Source organism: Solanum pennellii, chromosome 9 (genome assembly GCF_001406875.1).
Source record: "Solanum pennellii chromosome 9, SPENNV200".
In the NCBI taxonomy this organism is placed as follows: domain Eukaryota; kingdom Viridiplantae; phylum Streptophyta; class Magnoliopsida; order Solanales; family Solanaceae; genus Solanum; species Solanum pennellii.
The window spans coordinates 77,910,019-77,937,285 of NC_028645.1; the positions used below are offsets into that span (position 1 = coordinate 77,910,019).

General features: G+C 33.9%; 2 protein-coding genes across 4 annotated transcripts; one reads left to right on the top strand and one right to left on the bottom strand.

The window, feature by feature from the left end:
- Nucleotides 1–2,147: 2,147 nt before the first annotated feature.
- Nucleotides 2,148–13,909, top strand: LOC107031232. Of its 2 annotated transcripts, XM_015232524.2 has the most exons (14): nucleotides 2,148–2,192; nucleotides 2,413–2,768; nucleotides 4,287–4,359; nucleotides 4,461–4,591; nucleotides 4,716–5,108; nucleotides 5,209–6,533; nucleotides 6,753–7,219; nucleotides 7,306–9,122; nucleotides 9,244–9,398; nucleotides 10,310–10,470; nucleotides 11,383–11,543; nucleotides 11,995–13,039; nucleotides 13,148–13,307; nucleotides 13,400–13,909. In XM_015232524.2, the coding sequence occupies exons 2-12, from the start codon at nucleotides 2,601–2,603 to the stop codon at nucleotides 12,187–12,189; spliced, it is 5,046 nt and encodes a 1,681-aa protein (XP_015088010.1). In that variant the 5' UTR covers nucleotides 2,148–2,192; nucleotides 2,413–2,600; the 3' UTR covers nucleotides 12,190–13,039; nucleotides 13,148–13,307; nucleotides 13,400–13,909. The 2 variants fall into 2 exon arrangements, with proteins under 2 accessions (XP_015088010.1, XP_015088009.1); XM_015232523.2 differs by lacking the exon at nucleotides 2,148–2,192 and having other exon boundaries at nucleotides 2,201–2,768.
- A 1,152-nt stretch (nucleotides 13,910–15,061) lies between these two features.
- LOC107031629 (cullin-1-like) lies at nucleotides 15,062–22,733 on the bottom strand. 2 transcript variants are annotated; one of them, XM_027911781.1, is made up of 20 exons: nucleotides 22,492–22,733; nucleotides 21,435–21,597; nucleotides 21,114–21,213; nucleotides 20,831–21,016; nucleotides 20,670–20,717; nucleotides 20,352–20,555; nucleotides 20,175–20,252; nucleotides 19,176–19,265; nucleotides 18,981–19,061; nucleotides 18,831–18,890; nucleotides 18,478–18,594; nucleotides 18,316–18,402; nucleotides 18,075–18,224; nucleotides 17,929–17,984; nucleotides 17,716–17,836; nucleotides 17,469–17,630; nucleotides 17,215–17,358; nucleotides 16,914–17,132; nucleotides 16,654–16,821; nucleotides 15,062–15,434 (listed from the first exon to the last, which is right to left on the bottom strand). In XM_027911781.1, the coding sequence occupies exons 2-20, from the start codon at nucleotides 21,569–21,571 to the stop codon at nucleotides 15,333–15,335; spliced, it is 2,310 nt and encodes a 769-aa protein (XP_027767582.1). In that variant the 5' UTR covers nucleotides 21,572–21,597; nucleotides 22,492–22,733; the 3' UTR covers nucleotides 15,062–15,332. The 2 variants fall into 2 exon arrangements, with proteins under 2 accessions (XP_027767582.1, XP_015088547.1); XM_015233061.2 differs by having other exon boundaries at nucleotides 18,478–18,507; nucleotides 22,492–22,732.
- Between the last annotated feature and the right edge of the window lie 4,534 nt (nucleotides 22,734–27,267).

Consider the following 27,267-nt stretch of genomic DNA (forward strand, 5'->3'; position numbering starts at 1 on the left):
CTTTTACAGTTGAACTATACTTTATCTTTACAGTGGATAAGTCAAAATAAAAAAGATCTTATCATTCCCTTATATTAGGTGAAATAGTTAAGGAGTTTAAAATTAGATTCTTAAAATCAAATATTATCACTCATATTAGGTAAAATAATTAAGGAATTTAAAGCTAGATTGTTATATATATATGTTAAATGATATTTTATCTTTATCTTTTTATTTTTTTACTTTTCAACTTGAATAATTTGCCTTTTGGACATATCTATTATAAATAGCTTAAATGATATATTATCTTTATCATGGATCAGTCTAAATCAAATACCACCACTCATATTAGGTAAAATATTAAGGAATATAAAGCTAAATTCTTATAGGTTATGTGATAATTTTAATTCCACAGGAACCTTACCATACAATAAGAATAAGGAGATAAAAGCTATTTTACTATAAATATATAAAATTATTTGTATAGTAAATTTTTCTCTGGGAGTATTTTATTCTAATAAATTAGTGTTTACTTTTTTGTTGGTCAAACATAGGTAACAAGTAGTGTCTATATTGTTCCCAATTCAAATTTAGAAATTTTTTTATTAAAAGTAGTAACCTTTTATTAGTTATCTATTTTAAACTTAATGATATAATTTAAATTATTTAGTCAATATTATTTGAAAAATAAATTTATGAATAAATATTAAATTGGTATGCTAAACAAAATATTCGTAATTACTAATTAGTAAAAAGCGAAAAAAAAGATTGTTCCAAGATTGTCACGGAACTTAGCATAGTCTGTCTCCTAATAAGAATTCAATCCAATTTCAAGTGTCATCGAATTGAATCTTCACTTCTTTTTTTATATCACCGACATAGATCCCTAAAATGCTTAGAGCTGATTTGGATTAACTTAAAAAAATAGCTTTTAAGTTAAAATAAAAAGTCAAATTAAAATGATTTTTAAGTCAAAAAAATAAAAAGTAGAAGGAGACCTACTTTTGATTTCTAACTTATTTAAAGTCAAGTTTGACTTATTTTAAGTTATTTTTTTACCTTGTCAAACATTTGTAACTTATTTTAAATCATTTCTGACTTATTTTTTTAGATTTGTCAAACATTTCTGTAAATCAAAAATTGACTTAAAAGTAGGTTTGATCGACTTTTAAGTTAATCCAAACGGGCTCTTAGTACTTTGAGGTGGGAAAATCAATCCTCCCTATTCGTTTTAGGTCTTTTTTTCACCTTATTTCGTTCACGACTAATAATGTATATTTAGTACTAAACAATACTATTTAGGTTAAGCTGAAATTTCGACTAATGTTATATTGTTATGAATATTATAAAAGCAACATCTCCTAGATAATACATGCATTTTACTCGTTATAGTAAATGTTAGTTAAAGCGGTGTCTTCTAGGTAATATAATTATTTGATTTGCTTCTTAAATTTATTCAGAAATTGGTAACTCTAAAATCGATTTGCAAAAGATCATACCTCGAATACGAATATTAAAACACTATCTTATATAAGTTTTAATTTAAATATTATCTTTTGAGCAATATAATTATCTTACTCACTTATTATTTATTTAGAATTTCTATATTTTAAGATTTAATTTGCAACAAGTTACACATCGATAACGAATAATAAAACTATATTATTATCATTAATGTTATTAACGCAAATATCTTTTAGACAATACAATCATTTACTCACTCGTAAAATTTATTCAAAATTTCTAAAACCTAAATTCAATATGCAACAAATTATTTACACATCAAATACAAACAAAAAAACACTATCTTATTATAATCAAATATTATCCACGCGAAAAATACACTCGTTTTACTCGCTTATTAAATTCTTTAAAAAAAATAATTAAAACCTAAATTTAATTTACTAACATATAAAACTCTATCTTAATCAAATATTACACCTATCATTTTAGTAAAAAATTTAATAAAATATATTATACCTATCATTTTAGTAAAAAATTTAATATAAAATATTATACCTATCATTTTAGTATAAAATTTATGATTTTTTTTAAAAAAAATTCAATTTGCATAAAATTTTGGTAAGTCTAGCTGTTAGGTTATGGGTGTGCCTTCTATCTGTCAAAGTAATATAAATACTATAAATTAATTAACTCTTACAAAGAGAAAAAAAGCCAAAAGGAAAAAAAATAACACAAAATAAACGCGGCTGGTAATACACCAAAACCAGAGTCTCTTTTTCTCTTTCTTCATTTTTATTTTCTCTCTCTTTGCTCATAGTTTTGAGCTTTTAGTAGGGGCGATCCAAGCTTTAACATTCCAGAATAATCTGAATTATCAATTTTTTTTGAATCTGTATCAGTTTTTTTTATTGATTTAATCATTTTTGTTGTTGGATTTTGATTAATTTAATTTAATTTTTGTTGATAAAGGTCAGCTGATGTTGGTGAATTTGTGCTGTTTTTCTGCGATCTCGATTGGTGAAGTTGAGAAAATTTGGAACATTGGTGAATGGGTGGGGAATTTGTGTGAAGTTTTATAGAGGTTTTTGGGTGTGTGAAAAGTGAAAAATCTTTGAATTTTTAGTTTTTTTTGGGGTTGTATTGGAGTATTTATTTGAATGATTTCTGGTTGGAGTAGAGATGGAAGGAAGGGGATAGGTGTAGGGTTTGATGGTGGAGTAGAAATGATGGAGGAAACTGAGCTTGAAGAAGGAGAGGCTTACAGTTATGATGATTATAAGAAGAATGATTCAACCATTGACCCTGATGTTTCTCTATCTTACCTTGTGAGTTTTCTTATTTATTTATTTTCTGTTTAGTTGTGTTGATTATCACTGTTATGGATTTACAATTGAGATTGAACCATTTTTTGTAAGTTCAATTGAATTGGCTCATTTTGTGTATTTTTTTGATTTTCTAGTTTGCTGGCATGTAGCTTATGTTGTTTGATCAATCTATGTACTGTTTGTTGTGTATGTCTCCGTTTGCTTGATATAATTGACTGTATAAAACCAAATCTTAATAAGAGGCCTTATCATGTCGAGAGAAACTTGATAACGGAATTGAAAGAAGGAATGTTATTAAACTAGTGTTGGTCAATAAGATCCTTATCATCTCTAAGAAAAACTTGATAACGAAATGGAAAAAAAATGAATGTAATTAAACCTCCTGAATAAGTGATCAAAATATTTCTAAGAGAAATCATGGTAAGTAATTAGGTTATTTTGAGAAATAGAATTACCTTAATTACTTCAAGTCGTCAACGGCACAACCGAGTAGTTAAATTTTGGGACCTTGTGATATATAACTCGTGGCAGGCAGGCAAAACATAGTTGAAAAGAATTGACTTGGTGTTAATAATAAATATTTCCGCTTCTCCATATGGGTTCTATTTAATATGATGCTCTTTTCATTTTATTCTTGTTCCATCTAAAATGACAACTTTCTATATTTTGAAAATGTTAAACTTTAAACTTCCTATCTTAACTTTAAATGCCATGGCATGTATTTAAGAGAACAAGTTTGTAGTGTACTTTAGGTATGTGTTCTTAAACTCCGTGTCCAGTCCAACACTACCATATAAGATGAATTTGAGGGAGTAATGATTAGATATTAGTATATGACAACTATATCTAATGTAGTAATTTGGGACTAATGAAATTTCTCGCCATAAAGCAAGGGCTTTGGTGGCTAATGTATCAATCAACTATGACTCAACCCAAACTAGTTGGGATCGGGGGTTTGTCTCTGTACAAGGCCCATTTATTGCTATACTATTTTTTTTAAAATCCTCTCAAGGCAAAGGCTGAATCTGGAATTTTTAAAAAAGAATCTCAGCTTATCCCTACATCGATATGTATCTAGCTAGACTAAAAGCTACCGAAGAATGTGGAAGGATTAAGTTTGTAATTCTATTGCGTGTGGAGAGAAGTGATTAATTTTTCATCTTCATAAAAAAAAAAGAGAAACTGATTAGTTCTTTCCAACATTGATATAAAATTGCTAGAACTTCTCTCTGATCGGAAATTCTTCTTGCGGGTATGCTTCGGTGTGATTTATCATAATTTTAAGCAAGACTGCATTGAGTCTCTGTCCAAGTATACTGTGATGTTAGAGAAACCCTGCGTTTTCTCATTCTATTTTTTGCTTATAACTTCTCTATCTAGAGTTGGTTTAGGGGCTAGTTAGTGAGTCGGTGCAAGTATTCTGGCAGGTGTTGTGTATTAGTGTTTATAACTTCATTACGCACCTCTGATAGCAACTCTCTTCCAGTTTCTCATATATCTATCTCTTACTCTGTCAAGGATGAGAAACTTTACAATGTTTTGGGACATTTTCAAAGCGATTTTGAAGGTGAAGTTTCAGCTGAGAATCTGGGTATGTAATACTGGAAATAGGGTATTCCCAGAAGCACAAGTTTAACAGTGACAAGGCTTATGCCATGAGCTGATGATTGTTGACTTTGCATATATTGACAGGGTCGAGATTTGGCGGGTATGGTTCATTTTTACCTACTTATCAGATTTCTCCTTCTTGGTCTCATCCGAGGACTCCACAAGAGGCCAACAAAAATAGCAGACAAGTATCACCAAACAATCTGCTCCCTGAGGTACGCAAACTTTGAAGGACTCCTTATGATTTCTTTTATGATAGTTTACTGCAGCAAAGAAGTAATATGATTTTACATTGATATTCTACTTTTACCTAGCAATATGCATCTTCCAATTATACAGGGTGGTCGACAGACCACGTTAGGATCTTCAAGCACTTCTCTGTCAGGAAGGTTTGCAGCATCTTCTGCCCGTTCAGCAGCAGTATCTGCACTTAAGGCTCCACAATTTAAGGGGGGAACAAATTCTGCCCAACCAACTACTCGAGCTGAAGATTTCAATTTTAAAGGTCAAAAAGTGAAGAAACAAAGAAATGCCTCGGACCCAAAATCGCTTAAGCTGCGTATCAAAGTTGGCCCTCAAAATTTGTCGACCCAAAAGAATGCGGAAATCTACAGTGGGCTTGGGCTGGATGTCTCTCCATCATCGTCGCTGGATGGGAGCCCCATCGATAGTGAAGGGGTATCCCGTGACCTTCAGGTTTCCCCAGATGAGTCCCCTACTAGTATACTTCAGGTGAATCTTCCCTAAAGCTTTAATTTTGCTTTATTTTTCTTCTTTTTGGTTTAATCTAACCTTGGCATCTGCAATTTTCTTAATCAACCCATTGGAACAGATTATGACCTCACATCCAATGAGCGATACCTTATTGTTATCCCCCCTCTCAGACGAGTTGATTAGCTTGACCGAAAATGAAAAGCATTGGGGAAAATGTGGATATGAAGGGAACAAAAAGGCAAGCCTTGAATCTTTGCCATTAGCGAATGGTACTCATTATGCAAATGGAGAAGTTTCAGAGGCGAGGAAATTGGTAACTTCTGACAAAAAATTCTTGGCAAAGGGCAAAGGCTGTGCTAATGAAAATGATAGTGCCTTATTATCAAAGAAGGATATTGATAGTCTGGCCTGTGAAGAACTTGTTTCAAAGGCCTTGAAACTCCCTCTTTTATCTAATCCATACCCTAATGCTGCTGATCCTCCAAAAGATACAGAGAAGACAGTTGACAGTTCAAAAACAGCCACTAAGGGTCAGAGAAAAGAAGCATCCTCTGAGCGGACATCCAAGAAATTTTTGCTGCCTGTCACTGCAATAGACAAAAATTCTGTTGAAGGGTCTGGTGGAAAGGTTTCCTCATCTAGGAGAAGTATGGAAATTAAAGGGACAGATTGTAATGATCATAGCTCAGGATACTTGAAGAAAGAAGGCCAAAACCAAGAGGAAAAAGCTGATGCTTCATCCAACAACGGACAGTCTAAAGATATGAATGTGCGAAACATAGATGCAGTTAGTCCCCTCAAGCAGTCATCTCGTCAGAAAAGCTCCTCCAACAATGAGGATGGAATGAAACTGGCTCCTGAAAAGGAACTTTTTGCATCTAGAGACACAATGAAACCCAAAGGAAATCAATGTCGTCAAGCCCAAAGTACTGAGGTAATAAAGGAAGGTTCCGTTCCTGATTCATTTATAGCATCTAAGGGTAAGAAAACCTCTTCTAGCAACATGCATCTATCTAAAAGTGAACCAGAGGACATGAAAAAGAACCTAGCCAGGGATAAATACAAAGAATTCTTCGGTGACGTAGAACACGAACTAGAAGATGCTGAAACTGGTTTGGAGCAAATTCATTCAAAGGAGATGCTCAAGGGTTCTGATGTAATCAGTAAGAAGAGACTTGAACGTGATAGCTCAATGAAGGAAAAAGTTAATGGTAGGAAAACTGAAAAGCCGTTTGCTTCCGATGAGTATCCTGGGTTGGCTTCAGATGGGGCTCCTCATACTGTCATTGAATCCAATCCTGCTGCACCTCCAGGAGTTGGGGCTCCGGTAGTTAAAGAAGATTGGGTATGTTGTGACAAGTGTCAGACTTGGCGTATATTGCCACTTGGCACTGATCCAGACAGTCTCCCCAAGAAGTGGGTTTGTAAATTGCAGACCTGGCTGTAAGTTTTCTCCAACTTTTCCTTCATCCTTTGATCATGATTATCTGTCTTGTTATAAGTAATTTTCTCTATTCAGGAGAAGTCATATTTGTAAGGTGAAGACGTATAAGGATGTTAGGTTGAAGGATCGTCATATTTATACTTAATCATTACAACAGAAAATAATTTCTGATATTTAAGATGTTTTATGAATGCTAATTAATTATCTTCATCTTCTAGGCCTGGACTGAATCGCTGTGGTGTCAGTGAAGAGGAAACAACAATGGTTCTAAGAGCTCTTTACCAGGCGCCGATGAGTGGTGTTACCGCCCCTGCTGCTGACAAACAATATAGTGAGCATGAATATCCTGGTGGGGCACTCTCAGGACCAACTTCTATTGACACTTCGCATGCCAGCCTAGAACCTCAAAAAGCAGGTATACAGACTGTTGATGCTGGTGGGAAGAAAATTTATGGATTAAAAGGTGTGTCTAGTGCCATCAAACAGGAAGGTTTACTGTCATCAAATGGTGTCAAAAGAAACCATCAGGGAACTCCAAATAGCAGAAGCTCGAATGGTACTACTAATTCTCCAAGTGATGAAAATGGCCATCAATTGGTGGGCCTACCAAGTAGCTCAATCGTAGAGAAGCAGAGACCTAAACAAAAAGAGAAGAGAAGATCACTTGAGAATCATCCTAATGGGGGTATATCTTAAGCTGTTGTATTTTGAACTTGATGAAATCCTTGAATTTCTGGAACTTCTCTTTACTCTATGTGACATGTCTTACAGGTATAAAAAATTCAAAGATGAGGAACACAAGTGAGACAGATTTGGATGGTTCTACAGCTAAAAAGTTCCGGAGAGATGATGTACATAATGATTACAATCTTATTGAGGCAAAACCGGGACAGAGCTCAAGCACTGGTTTATCTGGATCGGAGAAGATTAGAGATAAATATAAATACAAGCAGCCAAAGGTTGATTCACTGAAAAATTTGGCTGTAGCAAAAAATCCAGAAAGCCGTTCTTTGGATGGTTCAATCCAAAAATGTGACATTAAAGACTCCCTTAAGAGGAAACGGAGTGATTGCCAGAATCCTGAGACACAGCCTACCCCAGATATTATAGAAGAGACTTGTGATAACGACCGTAAGAAAGAAAAGAAAGCAAAGGTCTCCAAGCCCGTGGGAAAAGACTCCAGCAGAAGCGCAGCTAGTGAAGAGACTGATGTAAAAGGCAGAAATAATAAGGGAGAGCGCGTAGGACAAGATCTTTATAGCACTGTGTCTCAGCGCAGTGCAGATGCTGAAGATTCTCCAAAAAGGGATTTGTCTGCTTTGCAGCCTTCTGTTGCAACCACTTCGAGCTCTTCTAAAGTGTCTGGTTCACATAAGAACAGAACTAGTCTTCAGGAACCGAAGAGTTCACCAGTAGAATCAGTATCTTCATCTCCTTTGAGGATTTCAAAAAAGGATTTATGCTCAGCAACTAAAAGGAACCCCAAGAGAAAAGACGAACACAAAAATGCTAATTCCATTCCCAGTTCTACACCAAGGTGGTCTTCTTATGGTGAAAACGATAGGTGCAGCAATCGTTCTGGGATGATGAAGAAAGAAGAATCTTCCAATGGCAAGCATCATGGAATGGAGTCCGCTGAACTTGATTACCTGGAGAAAGATGTCCATGATGTATCAGGTGGTACAATAAAAGAAAAGATGAAAGGTTCTGATTTTGCTACTCATCGGCACACTGATGTAATTGCTGATCCATTAGGTCAAGCTAATCAATATGCTTTCAGGACAGAGAACTCGGACCAAAGCCTAAATAATGAACGTAGAAACAACAGTCAGTTTCATAATAATGGGTCTATCTCCAAGGATGAGAAGGTTTTGTTTTCTCAGCATAAAGAAAAGAATCGTACCATCAGATCTGATTCTGGCAAATGTAAGACTAAGGATCGTGATTCAAATGAATCTTCAGATCAAAGAATAGATGAGGGGAAATTGACATCCGGAAGAAACAAGGTTGAGGATAAATCTGGTGCCAGTTCTGACAGACCACAACAAGGTTATAAGAGAGATTCTTTTGGAGAATTGTTGAATGAGAATGTTAAAGGTGTTATTCCATCGAAATTTGTTGATGGTGCTGAAGTTAAATTGGATGTTATATCCGGCCTGGATAAAAGGCGGGCTGCTCTAACTGATCGAGATGATGGGAGATCGTCTAGGAAGCTTGCATCTGAAAAAACTCAGCAAATTGAAGTACTTGAGAAAGGGAAGTCACACTTAACATCTCCTTCAATAAGAGGTCAGAATGAGACAGTTCAATCTTCACAACCAGTTCCTGCATTCAAGAGGGAGGGTGTGGCTAACTTGTTGGCAGTAGATGCATTTGAAGGAGAGATGTTGAACGCTTCAAGACAGGGTAAAAAATCTGAAAGCCACCCTGGAAACAAACCTAATAGTTTGCGACAATCTACTCCACCTGCAAATAAGGCCCGAGCTCCAGGCGCTCGCAGTCCTATTCGGAAGGATTCTGCAAGTCAAGCCGCTGCAAATGCCATTAAAGAAGCCACAAACCTAAAACATCTTGCAGATCGCCTCAAGGTTTACATAATTTTCCTCCTTATCCAAAGATAAGAGGGGCTAATGATATGCTTTATCATTTGCTCTCTTTTGTGTATTTATTTTCTCATTTGTGTTGGCATAACTTGACTTCTTGTTCCAGAACTCTGTGCCAAGTGAAAGCACGAGTCTCTATTTTCAAGCAACCCTAAAGTTTCTCCATGGAGCATCCTTGTTAGAATCATGCAACGACAGTGCCAAACACAGTGAAATGAATCAGTCGAGGCAAATTTATAGCAGCACTGCGAAACTGTGCGAGTGAGTTGTCTAGTTGCTGCATCTTTTCATTCAAAGTGACCCTAATTGCACAAATTTGCTAGTAGAATTTACTTCCGTACTATGATGAAGTCCAGGGCTAAGATATTCAAGCTGTACTCTTCAATGATAAATATGAAAATATGCTCTGGCTAAATGATTCAGTTAAGGGGAGGATAAAGTTGTTCATTTTGAGAAAACAAAAACCCTCTTGCTAGAATGAAATCTGAATTTTGACTCGCTATTCTTTTACAGTTATCAAGAACTTTAGGGAACCCTACTCAATATTTTCTGTTATGCGGTAAAAGCATTTAATAAGTATTTGGCCATCTTGTAATGTCTGGAGAATTTTGTTGCTATCCAGTTTGTATTGTACCAACAGATCTATAAGTTGTAAAAACAACCTTATTATATGTGCATGAACTTGATAGGATGCTGTCCATGTTGGTAAACAGACCATCAGTTTTAACAGCAGCATATATAACTGTATAATTTGGTGCTATTAATGGTCTAATCTGAAATGATGCCATTTAGTGTTATATTAGCTCATAAAAAATAAAAACCATTGGAAACAGGTTCCTCGCCATGCCATGCATTTTTGAAATCTTTGTTGACCTAAACTATTTTCCTGACATATTGTTCTGTGATTACTTGGAGCTTTTACTTTTCAACTCTCCAAGAGAGGTATGCAAGTTAGAATTACATAATACTACTTTGTGATATGTAAGAAAAACTTATTTCGGTGATGCCTTTCACACATCTTAGTTATATTCTATTCTTGTAATGTTTAATATTTAGTGTGTCTTGTTCTGGAGGAATTAGTAGTTATAATGCCAAGGAGATCCTGAAGTACTATAGAAATTCTAAATACTGAGTAATGCTGATTCCAGGATTTATTCTTGTTTTATTTATAGGTTTGTCGCCCATGAATATGAGAGATTGAAAGACATGGCTGCTGTTTCACTAGCCTATAAATGCATGGAGGTTGCGTACCTGCGAGTAATTTATTCCTCTAATTTCAATGCAAACAGATATAGAAATGAACTACAAACAGCCCTGCAAATTTTTCCTCCAGGTAATTTGCTAAAGATTCACCTGAAAAATATACATCTTACATCATGATACCAATTTTAATTTAGACATCTCCAATTGTAATGGCGCACCCCTCTAAGACTTCTAGTTTGACCTTGATGTTACTGAAGTGGAGTGGTTTTCCTGTATATTGATATTGGTTGACAGGATGGTCTCAACATTTTATATGTACTATGCCAAACCATTGCTGTGTATTCATAGGCTTATGCTTTGTTGTACCTCTGATTTGTCGAAGATGAAAGATGAGATAATCAGGGATAGATAACTCTGGAATTATTCGCAGGAGATTGAAAAATATTGTATTTTTGCTTATAAATAATTGATTATAAAGTTTGGTAGCTTTAGCCAAAAAGCAACATTTTAGACTGCTAAATTGTTCCTAAATCGTCATGACAATTCACATAAATAACATTTATCTCTGATGATCAATGCTTCAAAGGGATTTTCTTCAAGGATGATCTGTTATTAGGTATTAGTTGTATATGTTTTCACAGTTGTACAAAAATTGATTCCTTGAATATTTTTTATTATAAAAAGTAATCAAGTTTTGGGACATTGATAGAAGATGAAAGAGTTAACTGGAAATTTATACTCTGTTTTTTATGAAAATGATAGCTAGGAGGACCATAGTATTATTATGAATTGAGCACCAAAAGTAGTGTAATTAGTGATTAACTCTTTCTTATCAGGAATAAAGGTTCAACAAGTGCAAATAATTGTTTGATTCTTTTTCTTTAAACAAAACAGCTGTATCTGATTAGTAATATTGATGAAGTATCTTTGACTATCTTATTGTTGGACTGGATTTTTTTTTTTTTTTTTTTTGACAACGGTAACATTACTGGACTTCTTTTTAAGGGTTACACTTACTGGATTTATTATCATCATACACCAGGTGAATCCCCTTCCTCTTCTGCCTCAGATGTTGACAATTTGAACAATCCAACTATTGTAGACAAGGTTACCATGGCGAAAGGTGTTGCTTCTCCCCAGGTTACCGGAACTCATGCTGTCTCAGCGAGAAACCGTGCTAGCTTCACGCGGCTATTTAACTTTGTAAGTAGTCATATAATTCAGCTCCATTAATGAGTTGGTCTAATTGAGTGAATGAGATAAAAATTATTTGATGTTGTCGAATTCTGTTATCCATCTGGTCTAATTGAGTGAATGATAGCACCAGACCAACAAATTTTAAGTTAACTCTGTTACTCACCTGGACAATTGCCTGAGGCTGGGAATATTACCATATTCTATCAGCAATTTTCCCAACAGAACTGGAGTTTAATTTGCATCAATTCTCTCTGAGGGATAAGTTCTAATTTTGCTATTCCCTTAATCGTCACCCGCCAGGTTATTTGGGTAAAGGGCGTAATTACAAAAATGCTTATCTGTAAATAAGTCCAATCCTTTTCCATGTATCCTTTTACTTGCGAACTCATGCTCTGAATCTTATTTTTGATCTGGCCATATACCTTTTTCTAGTATCTTAGTTTTGATTAATTTGCAGGCACAGGAAGTTTATTTAGCAATGGACGCCTCCAGGAAATCACGTGTTGCTTTTGCAGCTGCTTATCCTGGACACAGTGATACACAGTGTAAAGTGCCTGCATTATCCGTAAAGAAGGCCCTTGATTTCAGCTTCCATGATGTCGACGACTTCTTACGTTTAGTCCGGATTGCCATGGAAGCTATTAGCCGTTGACATTTAAATTATGGCTAAAACCGTGTGAATCCATGAGACAAGACTCTTGAACCTGTTCCTCCTTTTGTTGTCAATTGAGGAGATGTCAGAAAGAGAACCTCTTGGTCGAGATATGATATATAACCTATCAAGTTATGAGTTCTACTCATAATGCCCTTGTAAATATGTACATAGCTGAAAACTATAGTTGGTAAGATATTTTCAATACAGCCATGGTCCCAATCTTACAGAAATAGGGGGCTTCACTGTTTATTAGTCGGAAAAGCTTGTTTGTTTGACACAAGTTTTGAAGAAACGGGGAGGATTATAGTATCAGATAACTTTGTGGGGAAACAGATGAGATACATACTCATCTTTTGTTGCATTGTATATTCATCGCACAGTTATGGAATGTATTTTTTATTCTCACAGACTGCAGATCTGCTGAGTTGTGCTGGATAAGAAGAGGTGAAAGCTAGAGTCAGAAGAGATGGCGGAAAATCATTCCTCATTGCATCAAGGGGACTATGTGGAGAGAGAGAGAGAGAGAGAAATAGTAGATGTTTTGAAGATAGGTCCAATTCCATCCATCGATTTCAATGGAATTGTATTGTATCTTTCTCTTTTTGGTGTAAACAAGCAGAGATAAGAGGAATTAGAGCTTGTAGATACTTTAGGCTCTCTGTAATTAGTAATCTTCCTTATTCTCTTCTTTTGAAGGTCTCCAACATATCCTTAATGTTGAGGAATACAACATTACTAGTTTCAAAAAAATAATAATAATAAGGAAGTTGGTGGTTCTTTCATTAATTCATAACATTGCAATGCTTGTTGTTATTGATACAGCTGAATTGCCTCTCCCAGATGAAAGGTAAAATTGCCTTCTGTATCGTGTTTCCCCTTATTTAAACTAGTTCATTTAGAGTTGTTGTGAGTTGATATATGATCTTTATTATTTTTTCCTTGATTTGTACTACAGATACATTTGCTCTCGAGATGGTTTATTGTTAGTTTTTGACTTATAGAAGGAAAAATTCAAAGAGATGAACTTCCACAACAGCACAGAAGAGTAGTGTGATTTGTATTATATGGTTTGAGTTGTTGACATTGACGAGACTCTGCATGTACCAACTCTCCCTGTAAGTTGAAAAGATTATATTTATTTATTATGTGCAAAATGAAACATTAAATAAATTATCGTCATCTTTAAAAATCGATTTTTTTGTTGCAGGTCAGGTTAAGGGGGAGTTATAAGATGAGAGATGCAGTTTTTGCAAGTAGTTCTGCATTTGTGAACTTCTTCTTGATAGAAATAAGCCCAGGTAGCCAATTGCTATTCTTTACTAAGTTACCTAAAGTATAAAAGTATTGCTTATCATAAGATGTCCTCGTAAATTGTACAGTACCTTATAAGCGACTTGACCGTGTAAGTAAAATTTACACCGGTATCAAGGGTGAGGTTGCTGAACTTGTGTTTTTATGTTATAAGTTTGAGCCCTGCGCCAAACGAACCAAGTCCAATATGTAACAGGGGCGGGCTCATGATCGCGGAGTTTCCAACTCTGTAGTTGGCCCAGAAAGTTACAATGTTCATCAGAAATTTACTTTTTTGATGGGATTTATCCTGTTACTAGATGTTATATTCTGCTTTTGTAGATCATGGTCTTAATAAGTAAAAGATACTCTTTTTTAGGTTGTTAAGAAAATTCGGAGTTCAATATAGACTGTTTTGTAGAACGAATTATCAGCTTTTCCCACTTCACCTGTTTTTCTTAGGAGATACATTTGGTATCATGTGATTTCGCATGTATGGTTTGGAGAAGGTGGTGTATATGCCAATCTTATATTTACCTCGTGGAGAGTAGCATTTTTTAAAAAAGAAAAAGCAAAATAATGTAAACAGCTTCGTTATACATGGCAAAATGTAACGTAGTAGGTGGAAATCTCAAAGAAACATTGTAACTTTATACCATTAAAGAAATTCACCCCGCACGAAGTGCGGCCACTTTACTAGTTTTATACCATTTTTTATTTGCAAATAGAATAAAAGTTATTCATGTAGTATTAATTCTATACAATGTTGTGTTTCTAAATGGAGTACAAAAATTATTATGCATTGATATTTTACGATGTTTGGTTGTATTTTTATATTTCTATATGAGTAATTCTCACATAACTTATAAGGTAATCTATGTATAGTTTTATGTGGGATAAAAGATGAAATAAATTATGAGGATATTAGTTATAAATGGATTAAAAATAATAAATTATCCCTTTACCCCTGTCAATTTACTTTTAAATCTTTCAACTTAATATAATGGTGAAAAATCTGTTACCAAGACCTCTGAAAAATAGATGTATACTAATATCATTGAAGATGCATAAATCATATTAGCAAGATGAATTAAACACCATTCCGGGTCTCTAAGAAGCAGAGCATCATCAAACCCATTGTGTCTCCATATCTTCCCTTTGCACACAACAATCGAGCAACTACATTATACATTAATTATTGTATCTGATGATGCTATATAACACACAAACTGCAACCAACTTAGCTTTAAATGAGATTTTATTTTATATAGAATTGATAGTAGTTTTTCTACTAAATATTCATTAGCCATATATGATTGGATTGGATTGTATGAAATTAGGTCTTAGGCCTAACTCACACCTTAAAAGTTAGCTCAAAGGGAGGAGGATTGCCCAAGCTTTATAACGAGTCCATCCATCTCATTAAACCACCGATGTGAGACTTTTATCATTCTTTAACACTGTATCGATTTAATATACAAAAAAAATCCTTCAGCTAGCCAAATTATGTGAGAGCTGATTTTTGTGTTGATGATGTACATTTTGCAGGAGGTAGCATATGCTAATGTTTATCCAAATATAGGGGTTGCAACTGAAAAATGAATAATATCTCACCAATTCAATTAATTTCATTTGAAATGGAGGAAGTACTATAAAGACAGCAAAGTTTCCGCCAACTTCTTGACGAAAAATAAAGGAGGTGTGATACCCAATAACTGGCACAGTTCCTACTACTAGGCAAAAGTAAGAAAAATTATCTGTGCTACAATATCCCTATTAAGACGCCAGTTGTATTCAATGTGATGTGCAGAGAACAAAAAAAACCTCAGCCGAGCACCCAGATTATTGCTTCAGGCTAAATACTTGAACAAATTCGGGTTCTCTTTGTCTCTTTCCAAGTAATCTCTAGTGATGAGATCTTCAATTCGCTTTTTGATTGCTTTGAAGTCGGGCTGGACAAAATAAACAAAATTAATGATATTAATATAAAATCAATAACTAGAACTAATAACTATCTTCAGGATAAAGCAAAGTTCAAGATTTGCAGTAGACACTTCAAAGGAAATGGAGCCATTAAATGGCGCAGCAAGATCATTATAAATTTAAGCAAAAAGCCCAATCACATTTGTCCGTGTTCATCTTATCTCACATAGTTTTTTCAAATTTGTAGGGTAAATTCTAGCTTTTCGAGAACATGAATCCTCAAGGTCATGAACTAGACTAAATCACACAACTCCAAACCTGATTCCCGCAGTTATACAATTTCTTTTAGGACCAACATAGCTTTATCCATTGAGGAAGTTGAAACATGGATGAAGAAACTACAGACAAAAAGTGGTTTGCCTCCTCCCATTCATCTCTTGTGTTACATCGGTTAGAAAGAAAACGAAAATGATAAATGATAGGGAAGCAAATGGAAAAGAAGAGAATGAACTATCTATACAAACTGCCGAACAATTCACATATTGAAATTGGAAGTGGAAGATTGTCACCAAATAGTATATTTAGAGGTTGGAAATTACTGAAAGATATCACAACTTAAAGATTCTTCGCCTCAACAATGAATGTTGAAAAAGTCGAGGTTAAGAAATTCCTAATGAGTTCGGTCTCAATAGCAAAACTATGGAACAAATTGTGATGGAGGCAATTAGAAGATAGAAGGAAAAGGTAAAATTGGTGTTCCTGTCATTCTGTCAAGTTATATTTGTTGGGAAAGAAAACCACTAATTTCACTCAAGTCAAATAAGACTGTTTTAAAATATAATAGGTTAATAAAGTAAAACTAAATGCAACCCCTCCATCTATTTTACCAAAAACTATTCCCGGTAATTGAATCTTTAAGATTACTTTCAACACCAAGAGAACCCCAAAGACCGTGATCCTGAAAGAAAGATGTCGAGTAATGAGGCGATACCACGATAGCGTAATCCAAGTTATTAACAATTTGTCAAAACAAGGAAAAGAATTGCTACATTATATGTCATTACGAGCCCAGAAGGTGATATCCTTCAATTTGTTTACTGGCAAGCTGGAAAACGCCCCCAACACAGTGTCATAAATAGCCCTCCAGTATCAAATTGAATGTCATGTTTATAAAGCGTGGAAATTATATCAACCTTCCAAAAGTGATCTATTTCATTAAAGAAAATTCATAAATAGAAGGTTGCATACCTTAAACATTCGGCTCAACTGCTCAACACACTCCAACACTAGTTGTTGATGAGGAAGAACTTTCCGACTCTTCATAATGCGCACGATACAGGCATCAATTGCATAACGTCTATCTTTGTCCACATCCTCGACTACCTTTTTCCTTTCATCCACAGGAGGTAATGGGACCTGGATAGTACAATAAAACATGCCATTAGGAATAGGTGTCTATAGTGTGTTCATGAAGCATCACTAAAAAATATAGGATTCTTTATCTATACCCTAATCCGCCTCATCCTGTCAGTGAACTTGGAGTTGAACTCAAAATGATCAGAAGAAGAAACAGTTCTATTGCTAGGCTCCTTGATCAGAATTTTATACTTGGCACATGAAAGGGACTGAAGCAATCTGATCAAGTCATCATCAGCCAAATTTAACTGACTCTTGATTTCTGAGTAACTCAATCTATCTGAAGAATTAAACAATAACAGAACAGCAGCCTGAAAAAGCAGACATCATAATTCCATCAGTGTATTGTAACCAGCAGGGATAGTTGATGGAATCATTAGACAGAGTAGTCACCTGATAAGTTCCCAGAATCAGTTCAATGGTTTTTGAATCAAACTTCCCGTTGATGTTACACGTACCCAATGAATAAATCCATGTCAATTTCCTGTGTTTCGTTTTTGTCTGATAGAATTCCTTGAACACTTCTACACACTTCACCTGATGCAAATAACACAACAGAGGTTATGTCATTCATTAATTCAGAAGAAAAACCTCATATCAGCAAACAGAAAGTGGATTTTCAAATTATCAAGAAAAGCTCCTCTTACCATTTCCACAGGGAGACACAAATCAGAAGATTTATAACTAGGCCAGAACCCAGTTGTAAGAACTGTGACAGTTAAATCAATTCCAGGACTTGCGGCAGGGTTGTTGCTGAGATATTCTTGAAAATGGTTTTGATTTTCCCTAGCCAAAGTCAAGTCTGTCACCTGTTTTTGAGTTGCCATCCACAAGTTTTAATAGAATATTTTAATGGGAATGGATAAACTATGAAAAGATATTCTGTTTCCTCACCATTCCCTCCATCTTTGATGTGAACTGCCCACCACACTGTTGCTTTAGCTTTGTTAAGATAAGCCTTTCGTGGTCATCATTGGCACTTTTATCGAAGAGCAGTCGACGAGAAAGCTTTTTCCTATCACACCAAGACAATGGACATTCCAAACGGTAAATGAAAATTCAACCTAAGGTAACTATATCAAAAAACTGTTGGACTATCTAACCCACCTGTAGAACTCCGCAAAAAGGTCTTTATCACTAATATAAGCGAGAAGCTTGACCACCTACAAAAATTCAAACCATTATTATGACAACATCACTTGGCCGAAAGATGGACTTCCAGGAGATGGAGTGATTTAAAGTGCATGCTATACCTTATCCAAGGTCTCCTCAATATCATCATCACTGAGTTTTTCACTCCCACCTTTCTTAAGAATATTATCACAAAAAGAAGCAAGGAGCTCTGCACTTGAACAACCAGATACAATTTTGTTGCAGAAGACCTCAAATGCCTCCTTGAGAGCCTGTATATGTCAAACTTTAGCTATCAGAAACACTGACAAATAACTTTGAAGTTAAAGAGATCAGCATACAATTGTTAACAACGGAATATACCTTATGAAAGAGAGAGTTATTAGCAAAACAGTTCGTAACATAAGCCATATACTTATCGTGAAGCTCAATCAACTTTCTAACGAAGACCTGCGGAAGGGAATCCATGGTAAATATATTTACATTACATATAAGTGAAATCAGAATAAAGGAATATGGTTTTACCTGCTGCTCTCCTGAGCCTGAACTTTCGGCCTGTATAAAAAACACACACACTTCAAATAGGAACACCAGTAGAATTACCAGGAACAAAAATTTCTTGCACCCACGAGGACAGCAAGGCTGCAAAGGAACTTCATGCATACATATATATATATAAATGTATTTATTTCTACATAAATCCTTTCAATTCCACTAAAAAGTTTTGTCATCTAAATGGTGTATCATGCATTCCCCCCTCCCCCTGCTGATTTCTCCTATTCACAATTTAAAGGACTTTATACTTGCATGTAATTAGTAGATAATCATGTTCTAAGTGAAACCATTAAAAATATGAAACAAGAACGTGGACAATTCACCTTGCTATTTGTCGTATCTTCAGCTTGTTGCACCAAGACCATGCCTTCAGCAACGACATGCTGCAGCAGATGTTGGCGAGCTTAGGAAACTAAATGAATAATTCGTTTGCTGCTCAGTGACTGGCATTAAGTGATAAGAGAATAAAATACCTGCTTAAACATATTTGAAACAGGTTCCAATCCCTTGGGGACTCTATGGAATAGCCTATACATTCGAGATAAATCCTCTACCTGAGTGTACAAAAGAGAGTAGGCAGTAAGGGCAAAAGAGAAAAACATTGAATAACATGTAAAATACATTGAAACTTCCCAAAAATGATGAAAAGCAACATAAGAATTCAATACCTTATCATCTCTAAGCAATACTCGGCATCCAGAATGCTCCTTCTCTAGTAACTGATTGGTATATACAACTAACAATTCATTTTGCACTTTCTGCAGGCACAAATTTGGTCTCAACATTGAAAACAAATCCAACTAAAGGAATATTGTCAACATGTAAAAAGTCTGAATTTCCAGCATTCAAACTCAAGTACATATCGGGAGAATACTTTAAAGCAATGACATGAATGATAAGTGCATCGTAGAAAAATGAAATTGCCAACTTAACTTTTCATGATTTATTTCCCTGAACAAATTGAAAAGACCACTGTTTATTTGGTACGTTTTCGCTCGAACAGAGAAACACTTAAGAATCGTCCACTCGTGGATTTTATTTTATAACTCAAACACATTATATATAATCCTTAGAATTGTGCACTCATGGTTTATGGGTACACGTGTAAACCACATACTCATAGACTACTATGACATAAACAAAAAGGAAACATCTGCCCTGGCAAGGAGTGGGACTATATTTGCAACTTCGACTCTAAACCAAAAAGGAAAACAGGTAGCAATCGAAGTGTTGGGCATTAATAACTCTTCCCCCTTTGAAGAGAAATAAACTGTAAACAACCTTTTTGACAAGTTGAATAATTTATTAGAAGAGAGCAAACAATCAAATTGCAACTGGCATAAAATGAAGGATAGCCAACCAAAAATATAAAGGCATAAAACCTTGGGAGGTAATCCTTTTAAGCTTGCCTTCTAAAGGTTTTATAAAAAATATAGAACTCAAAAGGCATCCATTACACAGACATGTAACAACTAAATCACATTTTTTAATATATAATTGTGGTGTCCGAGCAGGCTTGTACTGGCCCTGACTAATTCCATGGGGCATCTGCTACCTCCCCCAGCATAACACAAAATCACATAGTATTTATCTATGCTCAAATTTTTTTAAAAAAAAAAAGTTCTTCAAAAGTTGAAGATTTCAAGTTGCTAAATTCAGATGCTGACCTCTAGAAGTTTTGTCTCACTAAGAACATGGAGATAATGAGACACTCTATCTTTCTCTTTCTTCAAGCACTCCTCTGCCTGAGTTAAAAAAGCACGGGTATCACAATTTTCTGTGGCAATTTAAGGCAATAACCAAACAATTTACGAACTCACAGCAATTGTAAAAATGAATTGTACCTTCAACATATAATCTGGACAAGAATCTTCCACAATCCAACTTGACGCTTTCCGAGAATAATAAGCTGCAGTATCTTTAAGCATAGCTTCTTCAAAATCATTCTCATAATACTCCATCTCCCCCATACCAATTCCAACAAATATGTCGAGCACATTCTTCAGTAGACCCCTGTCAATCTGCTCACCCTCACGCTCTTGTTCAATCTAATACAGAAGGACTCTAAATCAGACCCTCATAACTAAAATATATTGCAAGAGTTGGATCAACTTTTAGTAGGAAGAAACAAAAAACCCAAAAGAAGAGGATATGATACTTGCCAACACAATAACTGCATCTCTAGCTTTACCGTTCAACTCCTGATAAATCTATTGTCAACAAAAACAGAAATAAATTACCAACAAAACAAAGATATGAAGAAAACAAAAAAGAAAGAGATAATTATGTTGTCAATAATTATATAGGGATGCAAGAAACAAACCAGATCACGGAAGCACATCAGACCAACTTCATGAAGTCCAGGTAGCGACCTTCGGGCTATAAAATAACGGTCGAGATAATGGAAGAACCGTGAGAGCCACCTAGCCATAAGTTTGTGATTCGCCCATCTTTTCACAAACTCCCTCAACATAAACTCATCGTGCCTCTCTCGTAAAGCAGGCAGAACCTAATAAAGAAAAATACAAATTGCAAAATTGAACAGCAACAACAAAGCAAGTAGAGTAAATTTAAATTATCATGAGAAGAAAGTCAATGCTTCTTACTGTAGAACTGATGTATTCTACAAATGCTTCCCTGTACTTCTCATACAACTGTTGTGAGTAATCATTTGGCGGCTTCTGTGTGCACATGTTATATATAGTTCTACATTTCAATTAAGGAAAAACTCCCTTCCATGTTAAGTGTAGTTCACTAATAACCAAGAAGTTAGTTGTTTAAGACACCATGAGAGTAAAGCGGTTGTAGGCAGAGTTTACCATATCTTAAAGATTGAAAATAATAAAACAATGTGTGTACATATATATTTAAGAACAAATATTTTATATATAAAGACAAACTTCAAGCACACGAAACCCTAAGGATACGTGTAGAGCATCATGTACTCTTCAGAGCTGAAAGAATCTTGTTGTCCTTCTAAAATTTTCTTCAATTTAGTGATTCCCCTCTGCATAAATTCCCATCCTTCCTCCAACTCAATAATCTTCATCTGGCTCAGTGACATCTTAGAAGCACGTATTTTACGTCCACCTATATGACCAATTGAAAATCACATACGCTACACCATATAAAAAGCACCATACGGGAAAAGCTAATCACAACCCAACTAATAGTCATTAACAAAAACAATGCCGATTAAGAAGAAAAAAAATATCCTTAATGTACACCGGGACAGCAACAAGAAGCAACTTCTCAATTAAAAATACAATGCCAATTCAGCTTTCAAGTTCCAATGATAAAAAAGTTGTCTATAATCAATGCATTCAGGTGACAACAAAAAGCAGCGACTTTTACAGTCAGCTTAATACAGGTTCGCAGAAATTTATCAGCACTCTAGCATTTTAAGATAGAAATTTTTCTAACACAGTAGAATTTTTCTAACACAGTTTGCATTAATAGAGCTCCAACATCATAAGCTCTCATGTTATTTCTGTTTCCCACTACGTCCTTATTTCATAATTTCATTATTTAGTTTACACTACTTTACTATTAAACTCCATCACATACCCAAGTAGACATCTCCAATTCAGATTTCTGATTTGCTTTCCGCTACCTTGTTGTTCCCATCCCTCATATCGTTCTCCATCTAAGTTTTAATTAATGCCAAAGTTCTATTTTCTGATTTTGATTGAGCTTTTTTGGTTAATTTCATTAGGATTTGCATGAATTTAAATCAAACGCATAATTATTATGAGTATATAAACTAATTAAACCATAATTCTTTACTAAAAAACAATCAACCATCGAGAAAAACGCTAAAAACCCACAACGAGTGATCCTATCTATTCAAACACACGAACACGATGAGAAGATGAGTAACGACTATACAAAACAAGCTTTTAGCACGATCTTAAACCCTAGAAAAAGTTAACAACCGCAAAAATCAGCAAAACAAAGCTAAATCACAATCTCCTAATTGCTTACCGGAGAAATGGATCGATCACCGGGGAACTGAATCACAATCGCCCTCTCGCCCTCCCGTTGATGGATGGATTCTGTTTTTCCGAAACTCTGAAACAATGCGGTGAATGAAAAGAGACACACTCCAAAACCTTTAGAATCAGTGTATTTATAGAGAAAAGGGTAGAGACTGAGGCGGTTGAATTTCAACCAAATTACACTTCCAGAGTCCAGATTTCACTTGGTTTTGTATTTGGAGATTTCCTTTCTATTATTAAATAAATTTGAGTTTTTTTAAGAATACACAACCATTAATAATTAGTAATTAGTATTACAGACAAAAAAATAGTACAATTGATTATGACTCAACTATTTAGTCATAGATGGAAACTTATATTAAAAATAATCATAAATGAGAATTATAATTGATTATGACTCAACTATTTAAATTTATCCGTTATCTTACAAAAACATATATATAAATAACGATTTTATGATGACGCTAAAATTTTGTATTAAGTTGTCTAATATAATTAAAGACATTAATTTTTTGAGTGTTTATGCTTTGATGTTCAATAATCAATGGTCTTTTTTCTTTTATCTTTTTTTTCACCTAAACTTGAAGCCCTTACGTGAACTATAAGTTTTTATATTTATAATATAGGTCACAGGGGTAGTTTAATACGCTCAAATTTTACGCTAGATGTTATCCTATTGTGCGGCACTCAAGTCCCTTGCATAACTTAACCTGTTTGCAGTCAAGTCTGTCCATCATTCAACGATGCCTAAAATTTGTTTTAGAATTATTTTCGATGCCAACACATAAGGGGAAAACTCAACATTTATACTAATATCAAATCAATACAAAGATCCCTCACTTGTTATGACAACAATTATGCCATAACTTTGACTTCAACTTCGACTAAGGCACAATTATAAGTTGATTGTTGCCTTGACACTCTTGAGACCCTTATGTAGAAATATTAACATGAAATTATAATTATCCGCATGTTCATTTGTGCTTGCTAAAATAGCTCATTCAGAGACATATTTTACGATCACAATAAATTTTTTGCAGACTTAAAAATGTCTTATTTATTATATATTCTTCCAAAATTCTATCCCTGCAATGCTTGTCAGTCAACTGTTCAGAAAGATGGATTGAATTATCTTTTATTGGTTCATCTATGTTATCCACGCAAAGTTAGAACTCACTGAATGTTGGATTTGTTTATGATCTCATTTTCTAATAAATTGAATCTTATCCATCAAGAGCCAGAGATATGAATTCAGCAATTTTGCACTAACAATTGTGGCTCCAGTTGATTTTAAAATTATTGATAATACGTGTCGAAAATTTATTCCAAAAATTATGATTTTTCCACCAGACCGGTTTATCGATGTCCACTATATCTCTAAAGCTTTTGTCGACTATTTCTATTGTTTGTCGCTTGATCATTGACACTTCATCTTTTATAATCACTTTCCTTTTTCTAATGGGATAATGCACAACTACCCCTTCAACCTATGTCCAAATCTCAGAGACACATTTATACTATACTAAGGTCCTATTACCCCCTGAACTTATTTCATTAATAATTTTTTCACCTTTTCGGCCTACGTGGCACTATCCTGTGGATCCAACGCTGGTTGACTTTTTTTTTCAAGTTAGTGCCACGTAGGCCGAAAAAGGGTAGAAAATTACTTATAAAATAAGTTCAAGGGGTATTAGGATCTTAGTATAGTATAAGTGTGTCTCTGAAATTTCGATCATAGATTGAGAGAGTACTTGAGCATTTTTCCTTTTCTAATCAATTTAGCAACATCACTTTGCTTTAACATATTTGTCATTGACTCAAAGAATTGCATTCATATATGGTCTTCGAATATCTGGTGGTCCCCAATAAAAGACAATAAAAGTAATGTTCTTTGTCCAATTCTATTCCCATGCATGCTCCTACCTTGACATTATCAACGATACGTACCTTGATAAACCGCTCTTGCGAAATTAGAATGTTCCTTTTTAAAGTGTTGTAGCCTTTTTATTTTTATTTTTGTGTACATGTTAATCACGAATTGTTGTAATTACAATCTTCTATATAGTAGTAATACTGATTTCTCTGCTTCTCGTACTTGTAGTTTATAATAATAGTACCCTTCTCAAGCAACATATTTCTTTGTCACACGACGGACATATACAAGTACTATAAATTATATTGATATTATTTAAATTGTGTGTATAGTATAATAACCTTGAGGGTATATCCTATCTTTGATGTCCTTTTTAGTGTGTTCTGGGTATTATGTATTTGAAATGATTTTAATGTATAATTTAATAGGAGAATTTGTCTTAAAACATTTGTATTTTCTACATTGTTGATAGTAGTATTTGGATACATGAAAATAGGCACAGTGTATTTTTAAAGCACCTCAAAAAGTGTCATTCTAGCATTTTTATTTTAATGTAATAAGTAAGAACAATATAACATATACCTATAAATAACGTAAATTTAAGTCGATAGTGTACACGTAAGATTGAGTTTACTAAAAGTGCATATATCATAAGAGAAGGCAATCAATATTTGGTGTTATTTAAGTTAATTTTAGTTAGTGCTATTTTTTATGCCATAACTCTTGATCTTAAAACATTACTGGTGCTTGTATTTATTGGTAAAAGGCTTTTATCATTCATCATTACGAATATATTTTGTTTGAATTTTTAGAACAATGTATGTAAAATTTTACTATAGTATGACAGAGGTGATACACACTATCTTGATCCTCGTTTGCTAATATTGTGCCAGTGTATTTGAATATTGAAATATTATTGGTCAGAATTTGAATGTTATCACTTCTTATATGATGTTTTTTGTTTTGTATTCTTATACCTTGATTTCATCTGGATTGAAATAGTGTTTGACTCTATGCTTGTATTCTGAATGTTCGTAAATAATATTCTTTTGCTTAAAAAGTAGATTCGAATTGTTTCCATCAATTCAAATGATGCAACTTGATTTGTTAAGGGTGTGTTGTACACCCGCTGATCCAAAATATGTGCAACAATTCGAAGTTAGAAATTGTGAAAAATGAATTAGTCTTTTAATTGATGAAAGATTTGCGCATGTGAGTTTTTTTTCATTAAGATTTTTAATATTTTTTTGCGACTATGTCTGACAGAATTTTTTTCTTTGACTTTGGATATCCTATTGATTAACTCATTGTTTGTATCAAAGAAGTATAATAAATAGTAACAGGGATTGTTATCACCCGATATTCATGATGGTAGATCGTGATAACTTTGACCTTGTACTAGAATAAATATATTTACTCATTTTCTTCTAAATGTTATTTTCTTATTCTATTAATATCAAAATTTGTGTAAAAAGCTATTTAGATACAAAGTTTAAGTGTTTTTGCCTGTGAATGATTAAATATCAGAAACTTGATAAATAAGAAAAGAGTTAAAGAATATTTATAAAAGGATAAAAAAATATTTATAACTAACTCTAGAAAATACTTTGTGTAGATTTTGTCTACGTAGAGACTCATATCTGCACACTGCTTATATTGATAGTTGAAAATTTTTAAATTCTTTCAAGGTAATTGAAATTTCAAACTTGTCCTGATCAACCGCGAGCTCATCCCACTATCAAGGTACTAGGAGCTTAGATAATTCGTCAGTAAAACACTAAATAAATTTGCCACACGACAGTAGGCTCCATAAACAAGATCTCTCCTCACATTTGAATATCATATTCAATGTTATTTTTATTGTCGTACCCGACTTGTCACACTTGCCACTAGTTCTTTTTCGATTTATTTTCTATTTGATCTGAATTTTACCTTATTAACATAATCACTTTTTTTTTTTGGATCATTTGTTGATCTAAGACTAAATATTGCTTGTACTTCTTTCAACTTCTCATTCATCCTCATTTTTCCTTTTGAACTTTTAGGCTTCTCTTCTGCAATTTACTTTTCTTAGGGATTGATTATTTTTTGCGATCCTTTGCAAGTTTTTTCATATCTTTTTCTTTATTTATTACTAACTTTCATGAAAAGATTGAATTGTTTTTTTTGTCGATAATTTTTTTTTAGATTTTTTAAATTCTTTTGTAATTGTTAAGTACTTCGTATTCATTTAAATTGTGAACCCAATCCATTATTTTGTAATGTAATTGAAGAAAATATAATAAGAACTTTTACATATGAAACGAAATCACATTTTTTTGGATAATCTTTTTCGCCCCTTGCATTAAAAAAAGCGGACATGCATAACAGAATTATTATCCTCGTTTGGATGAATACAAAAAAATTTACTAGTCAAAAATAACAATTAAGATAAACTAGAATATCCTACCTTTTATGTATATTCACCTCACATAAGTTGATTAATTTTAAATCAAAGGGTAAAGAAGTTCAATACAATTATTCTCGACCAACTTGATGATAAAAAAACATATAATTCAAAAAAATGATGATTTTTAAATATAATTTTCTAATAAAATTTAAATTAAGATAAACACTTGAATTATGTTATTGAAAAGAACTTCTTAGAAAATAATAATTTTTTTTGTAGTGAATATGAGTTATTTGTATTGCGAATATTATATATATGTATATTATTATTTTTTTTTTTGGGGGGGGGGGGGGAGTGTTTACAAAAATTGAACCTTATTAGGCAAAATAGTTTTACTCAAATTGAACTCAACCCAATATGTTTATCCTTTGGATTACTCAACCCAATATATTTATCCTTTGGATCCATAAGCCAAACTATTACTGTCCCGTTGAGTATAC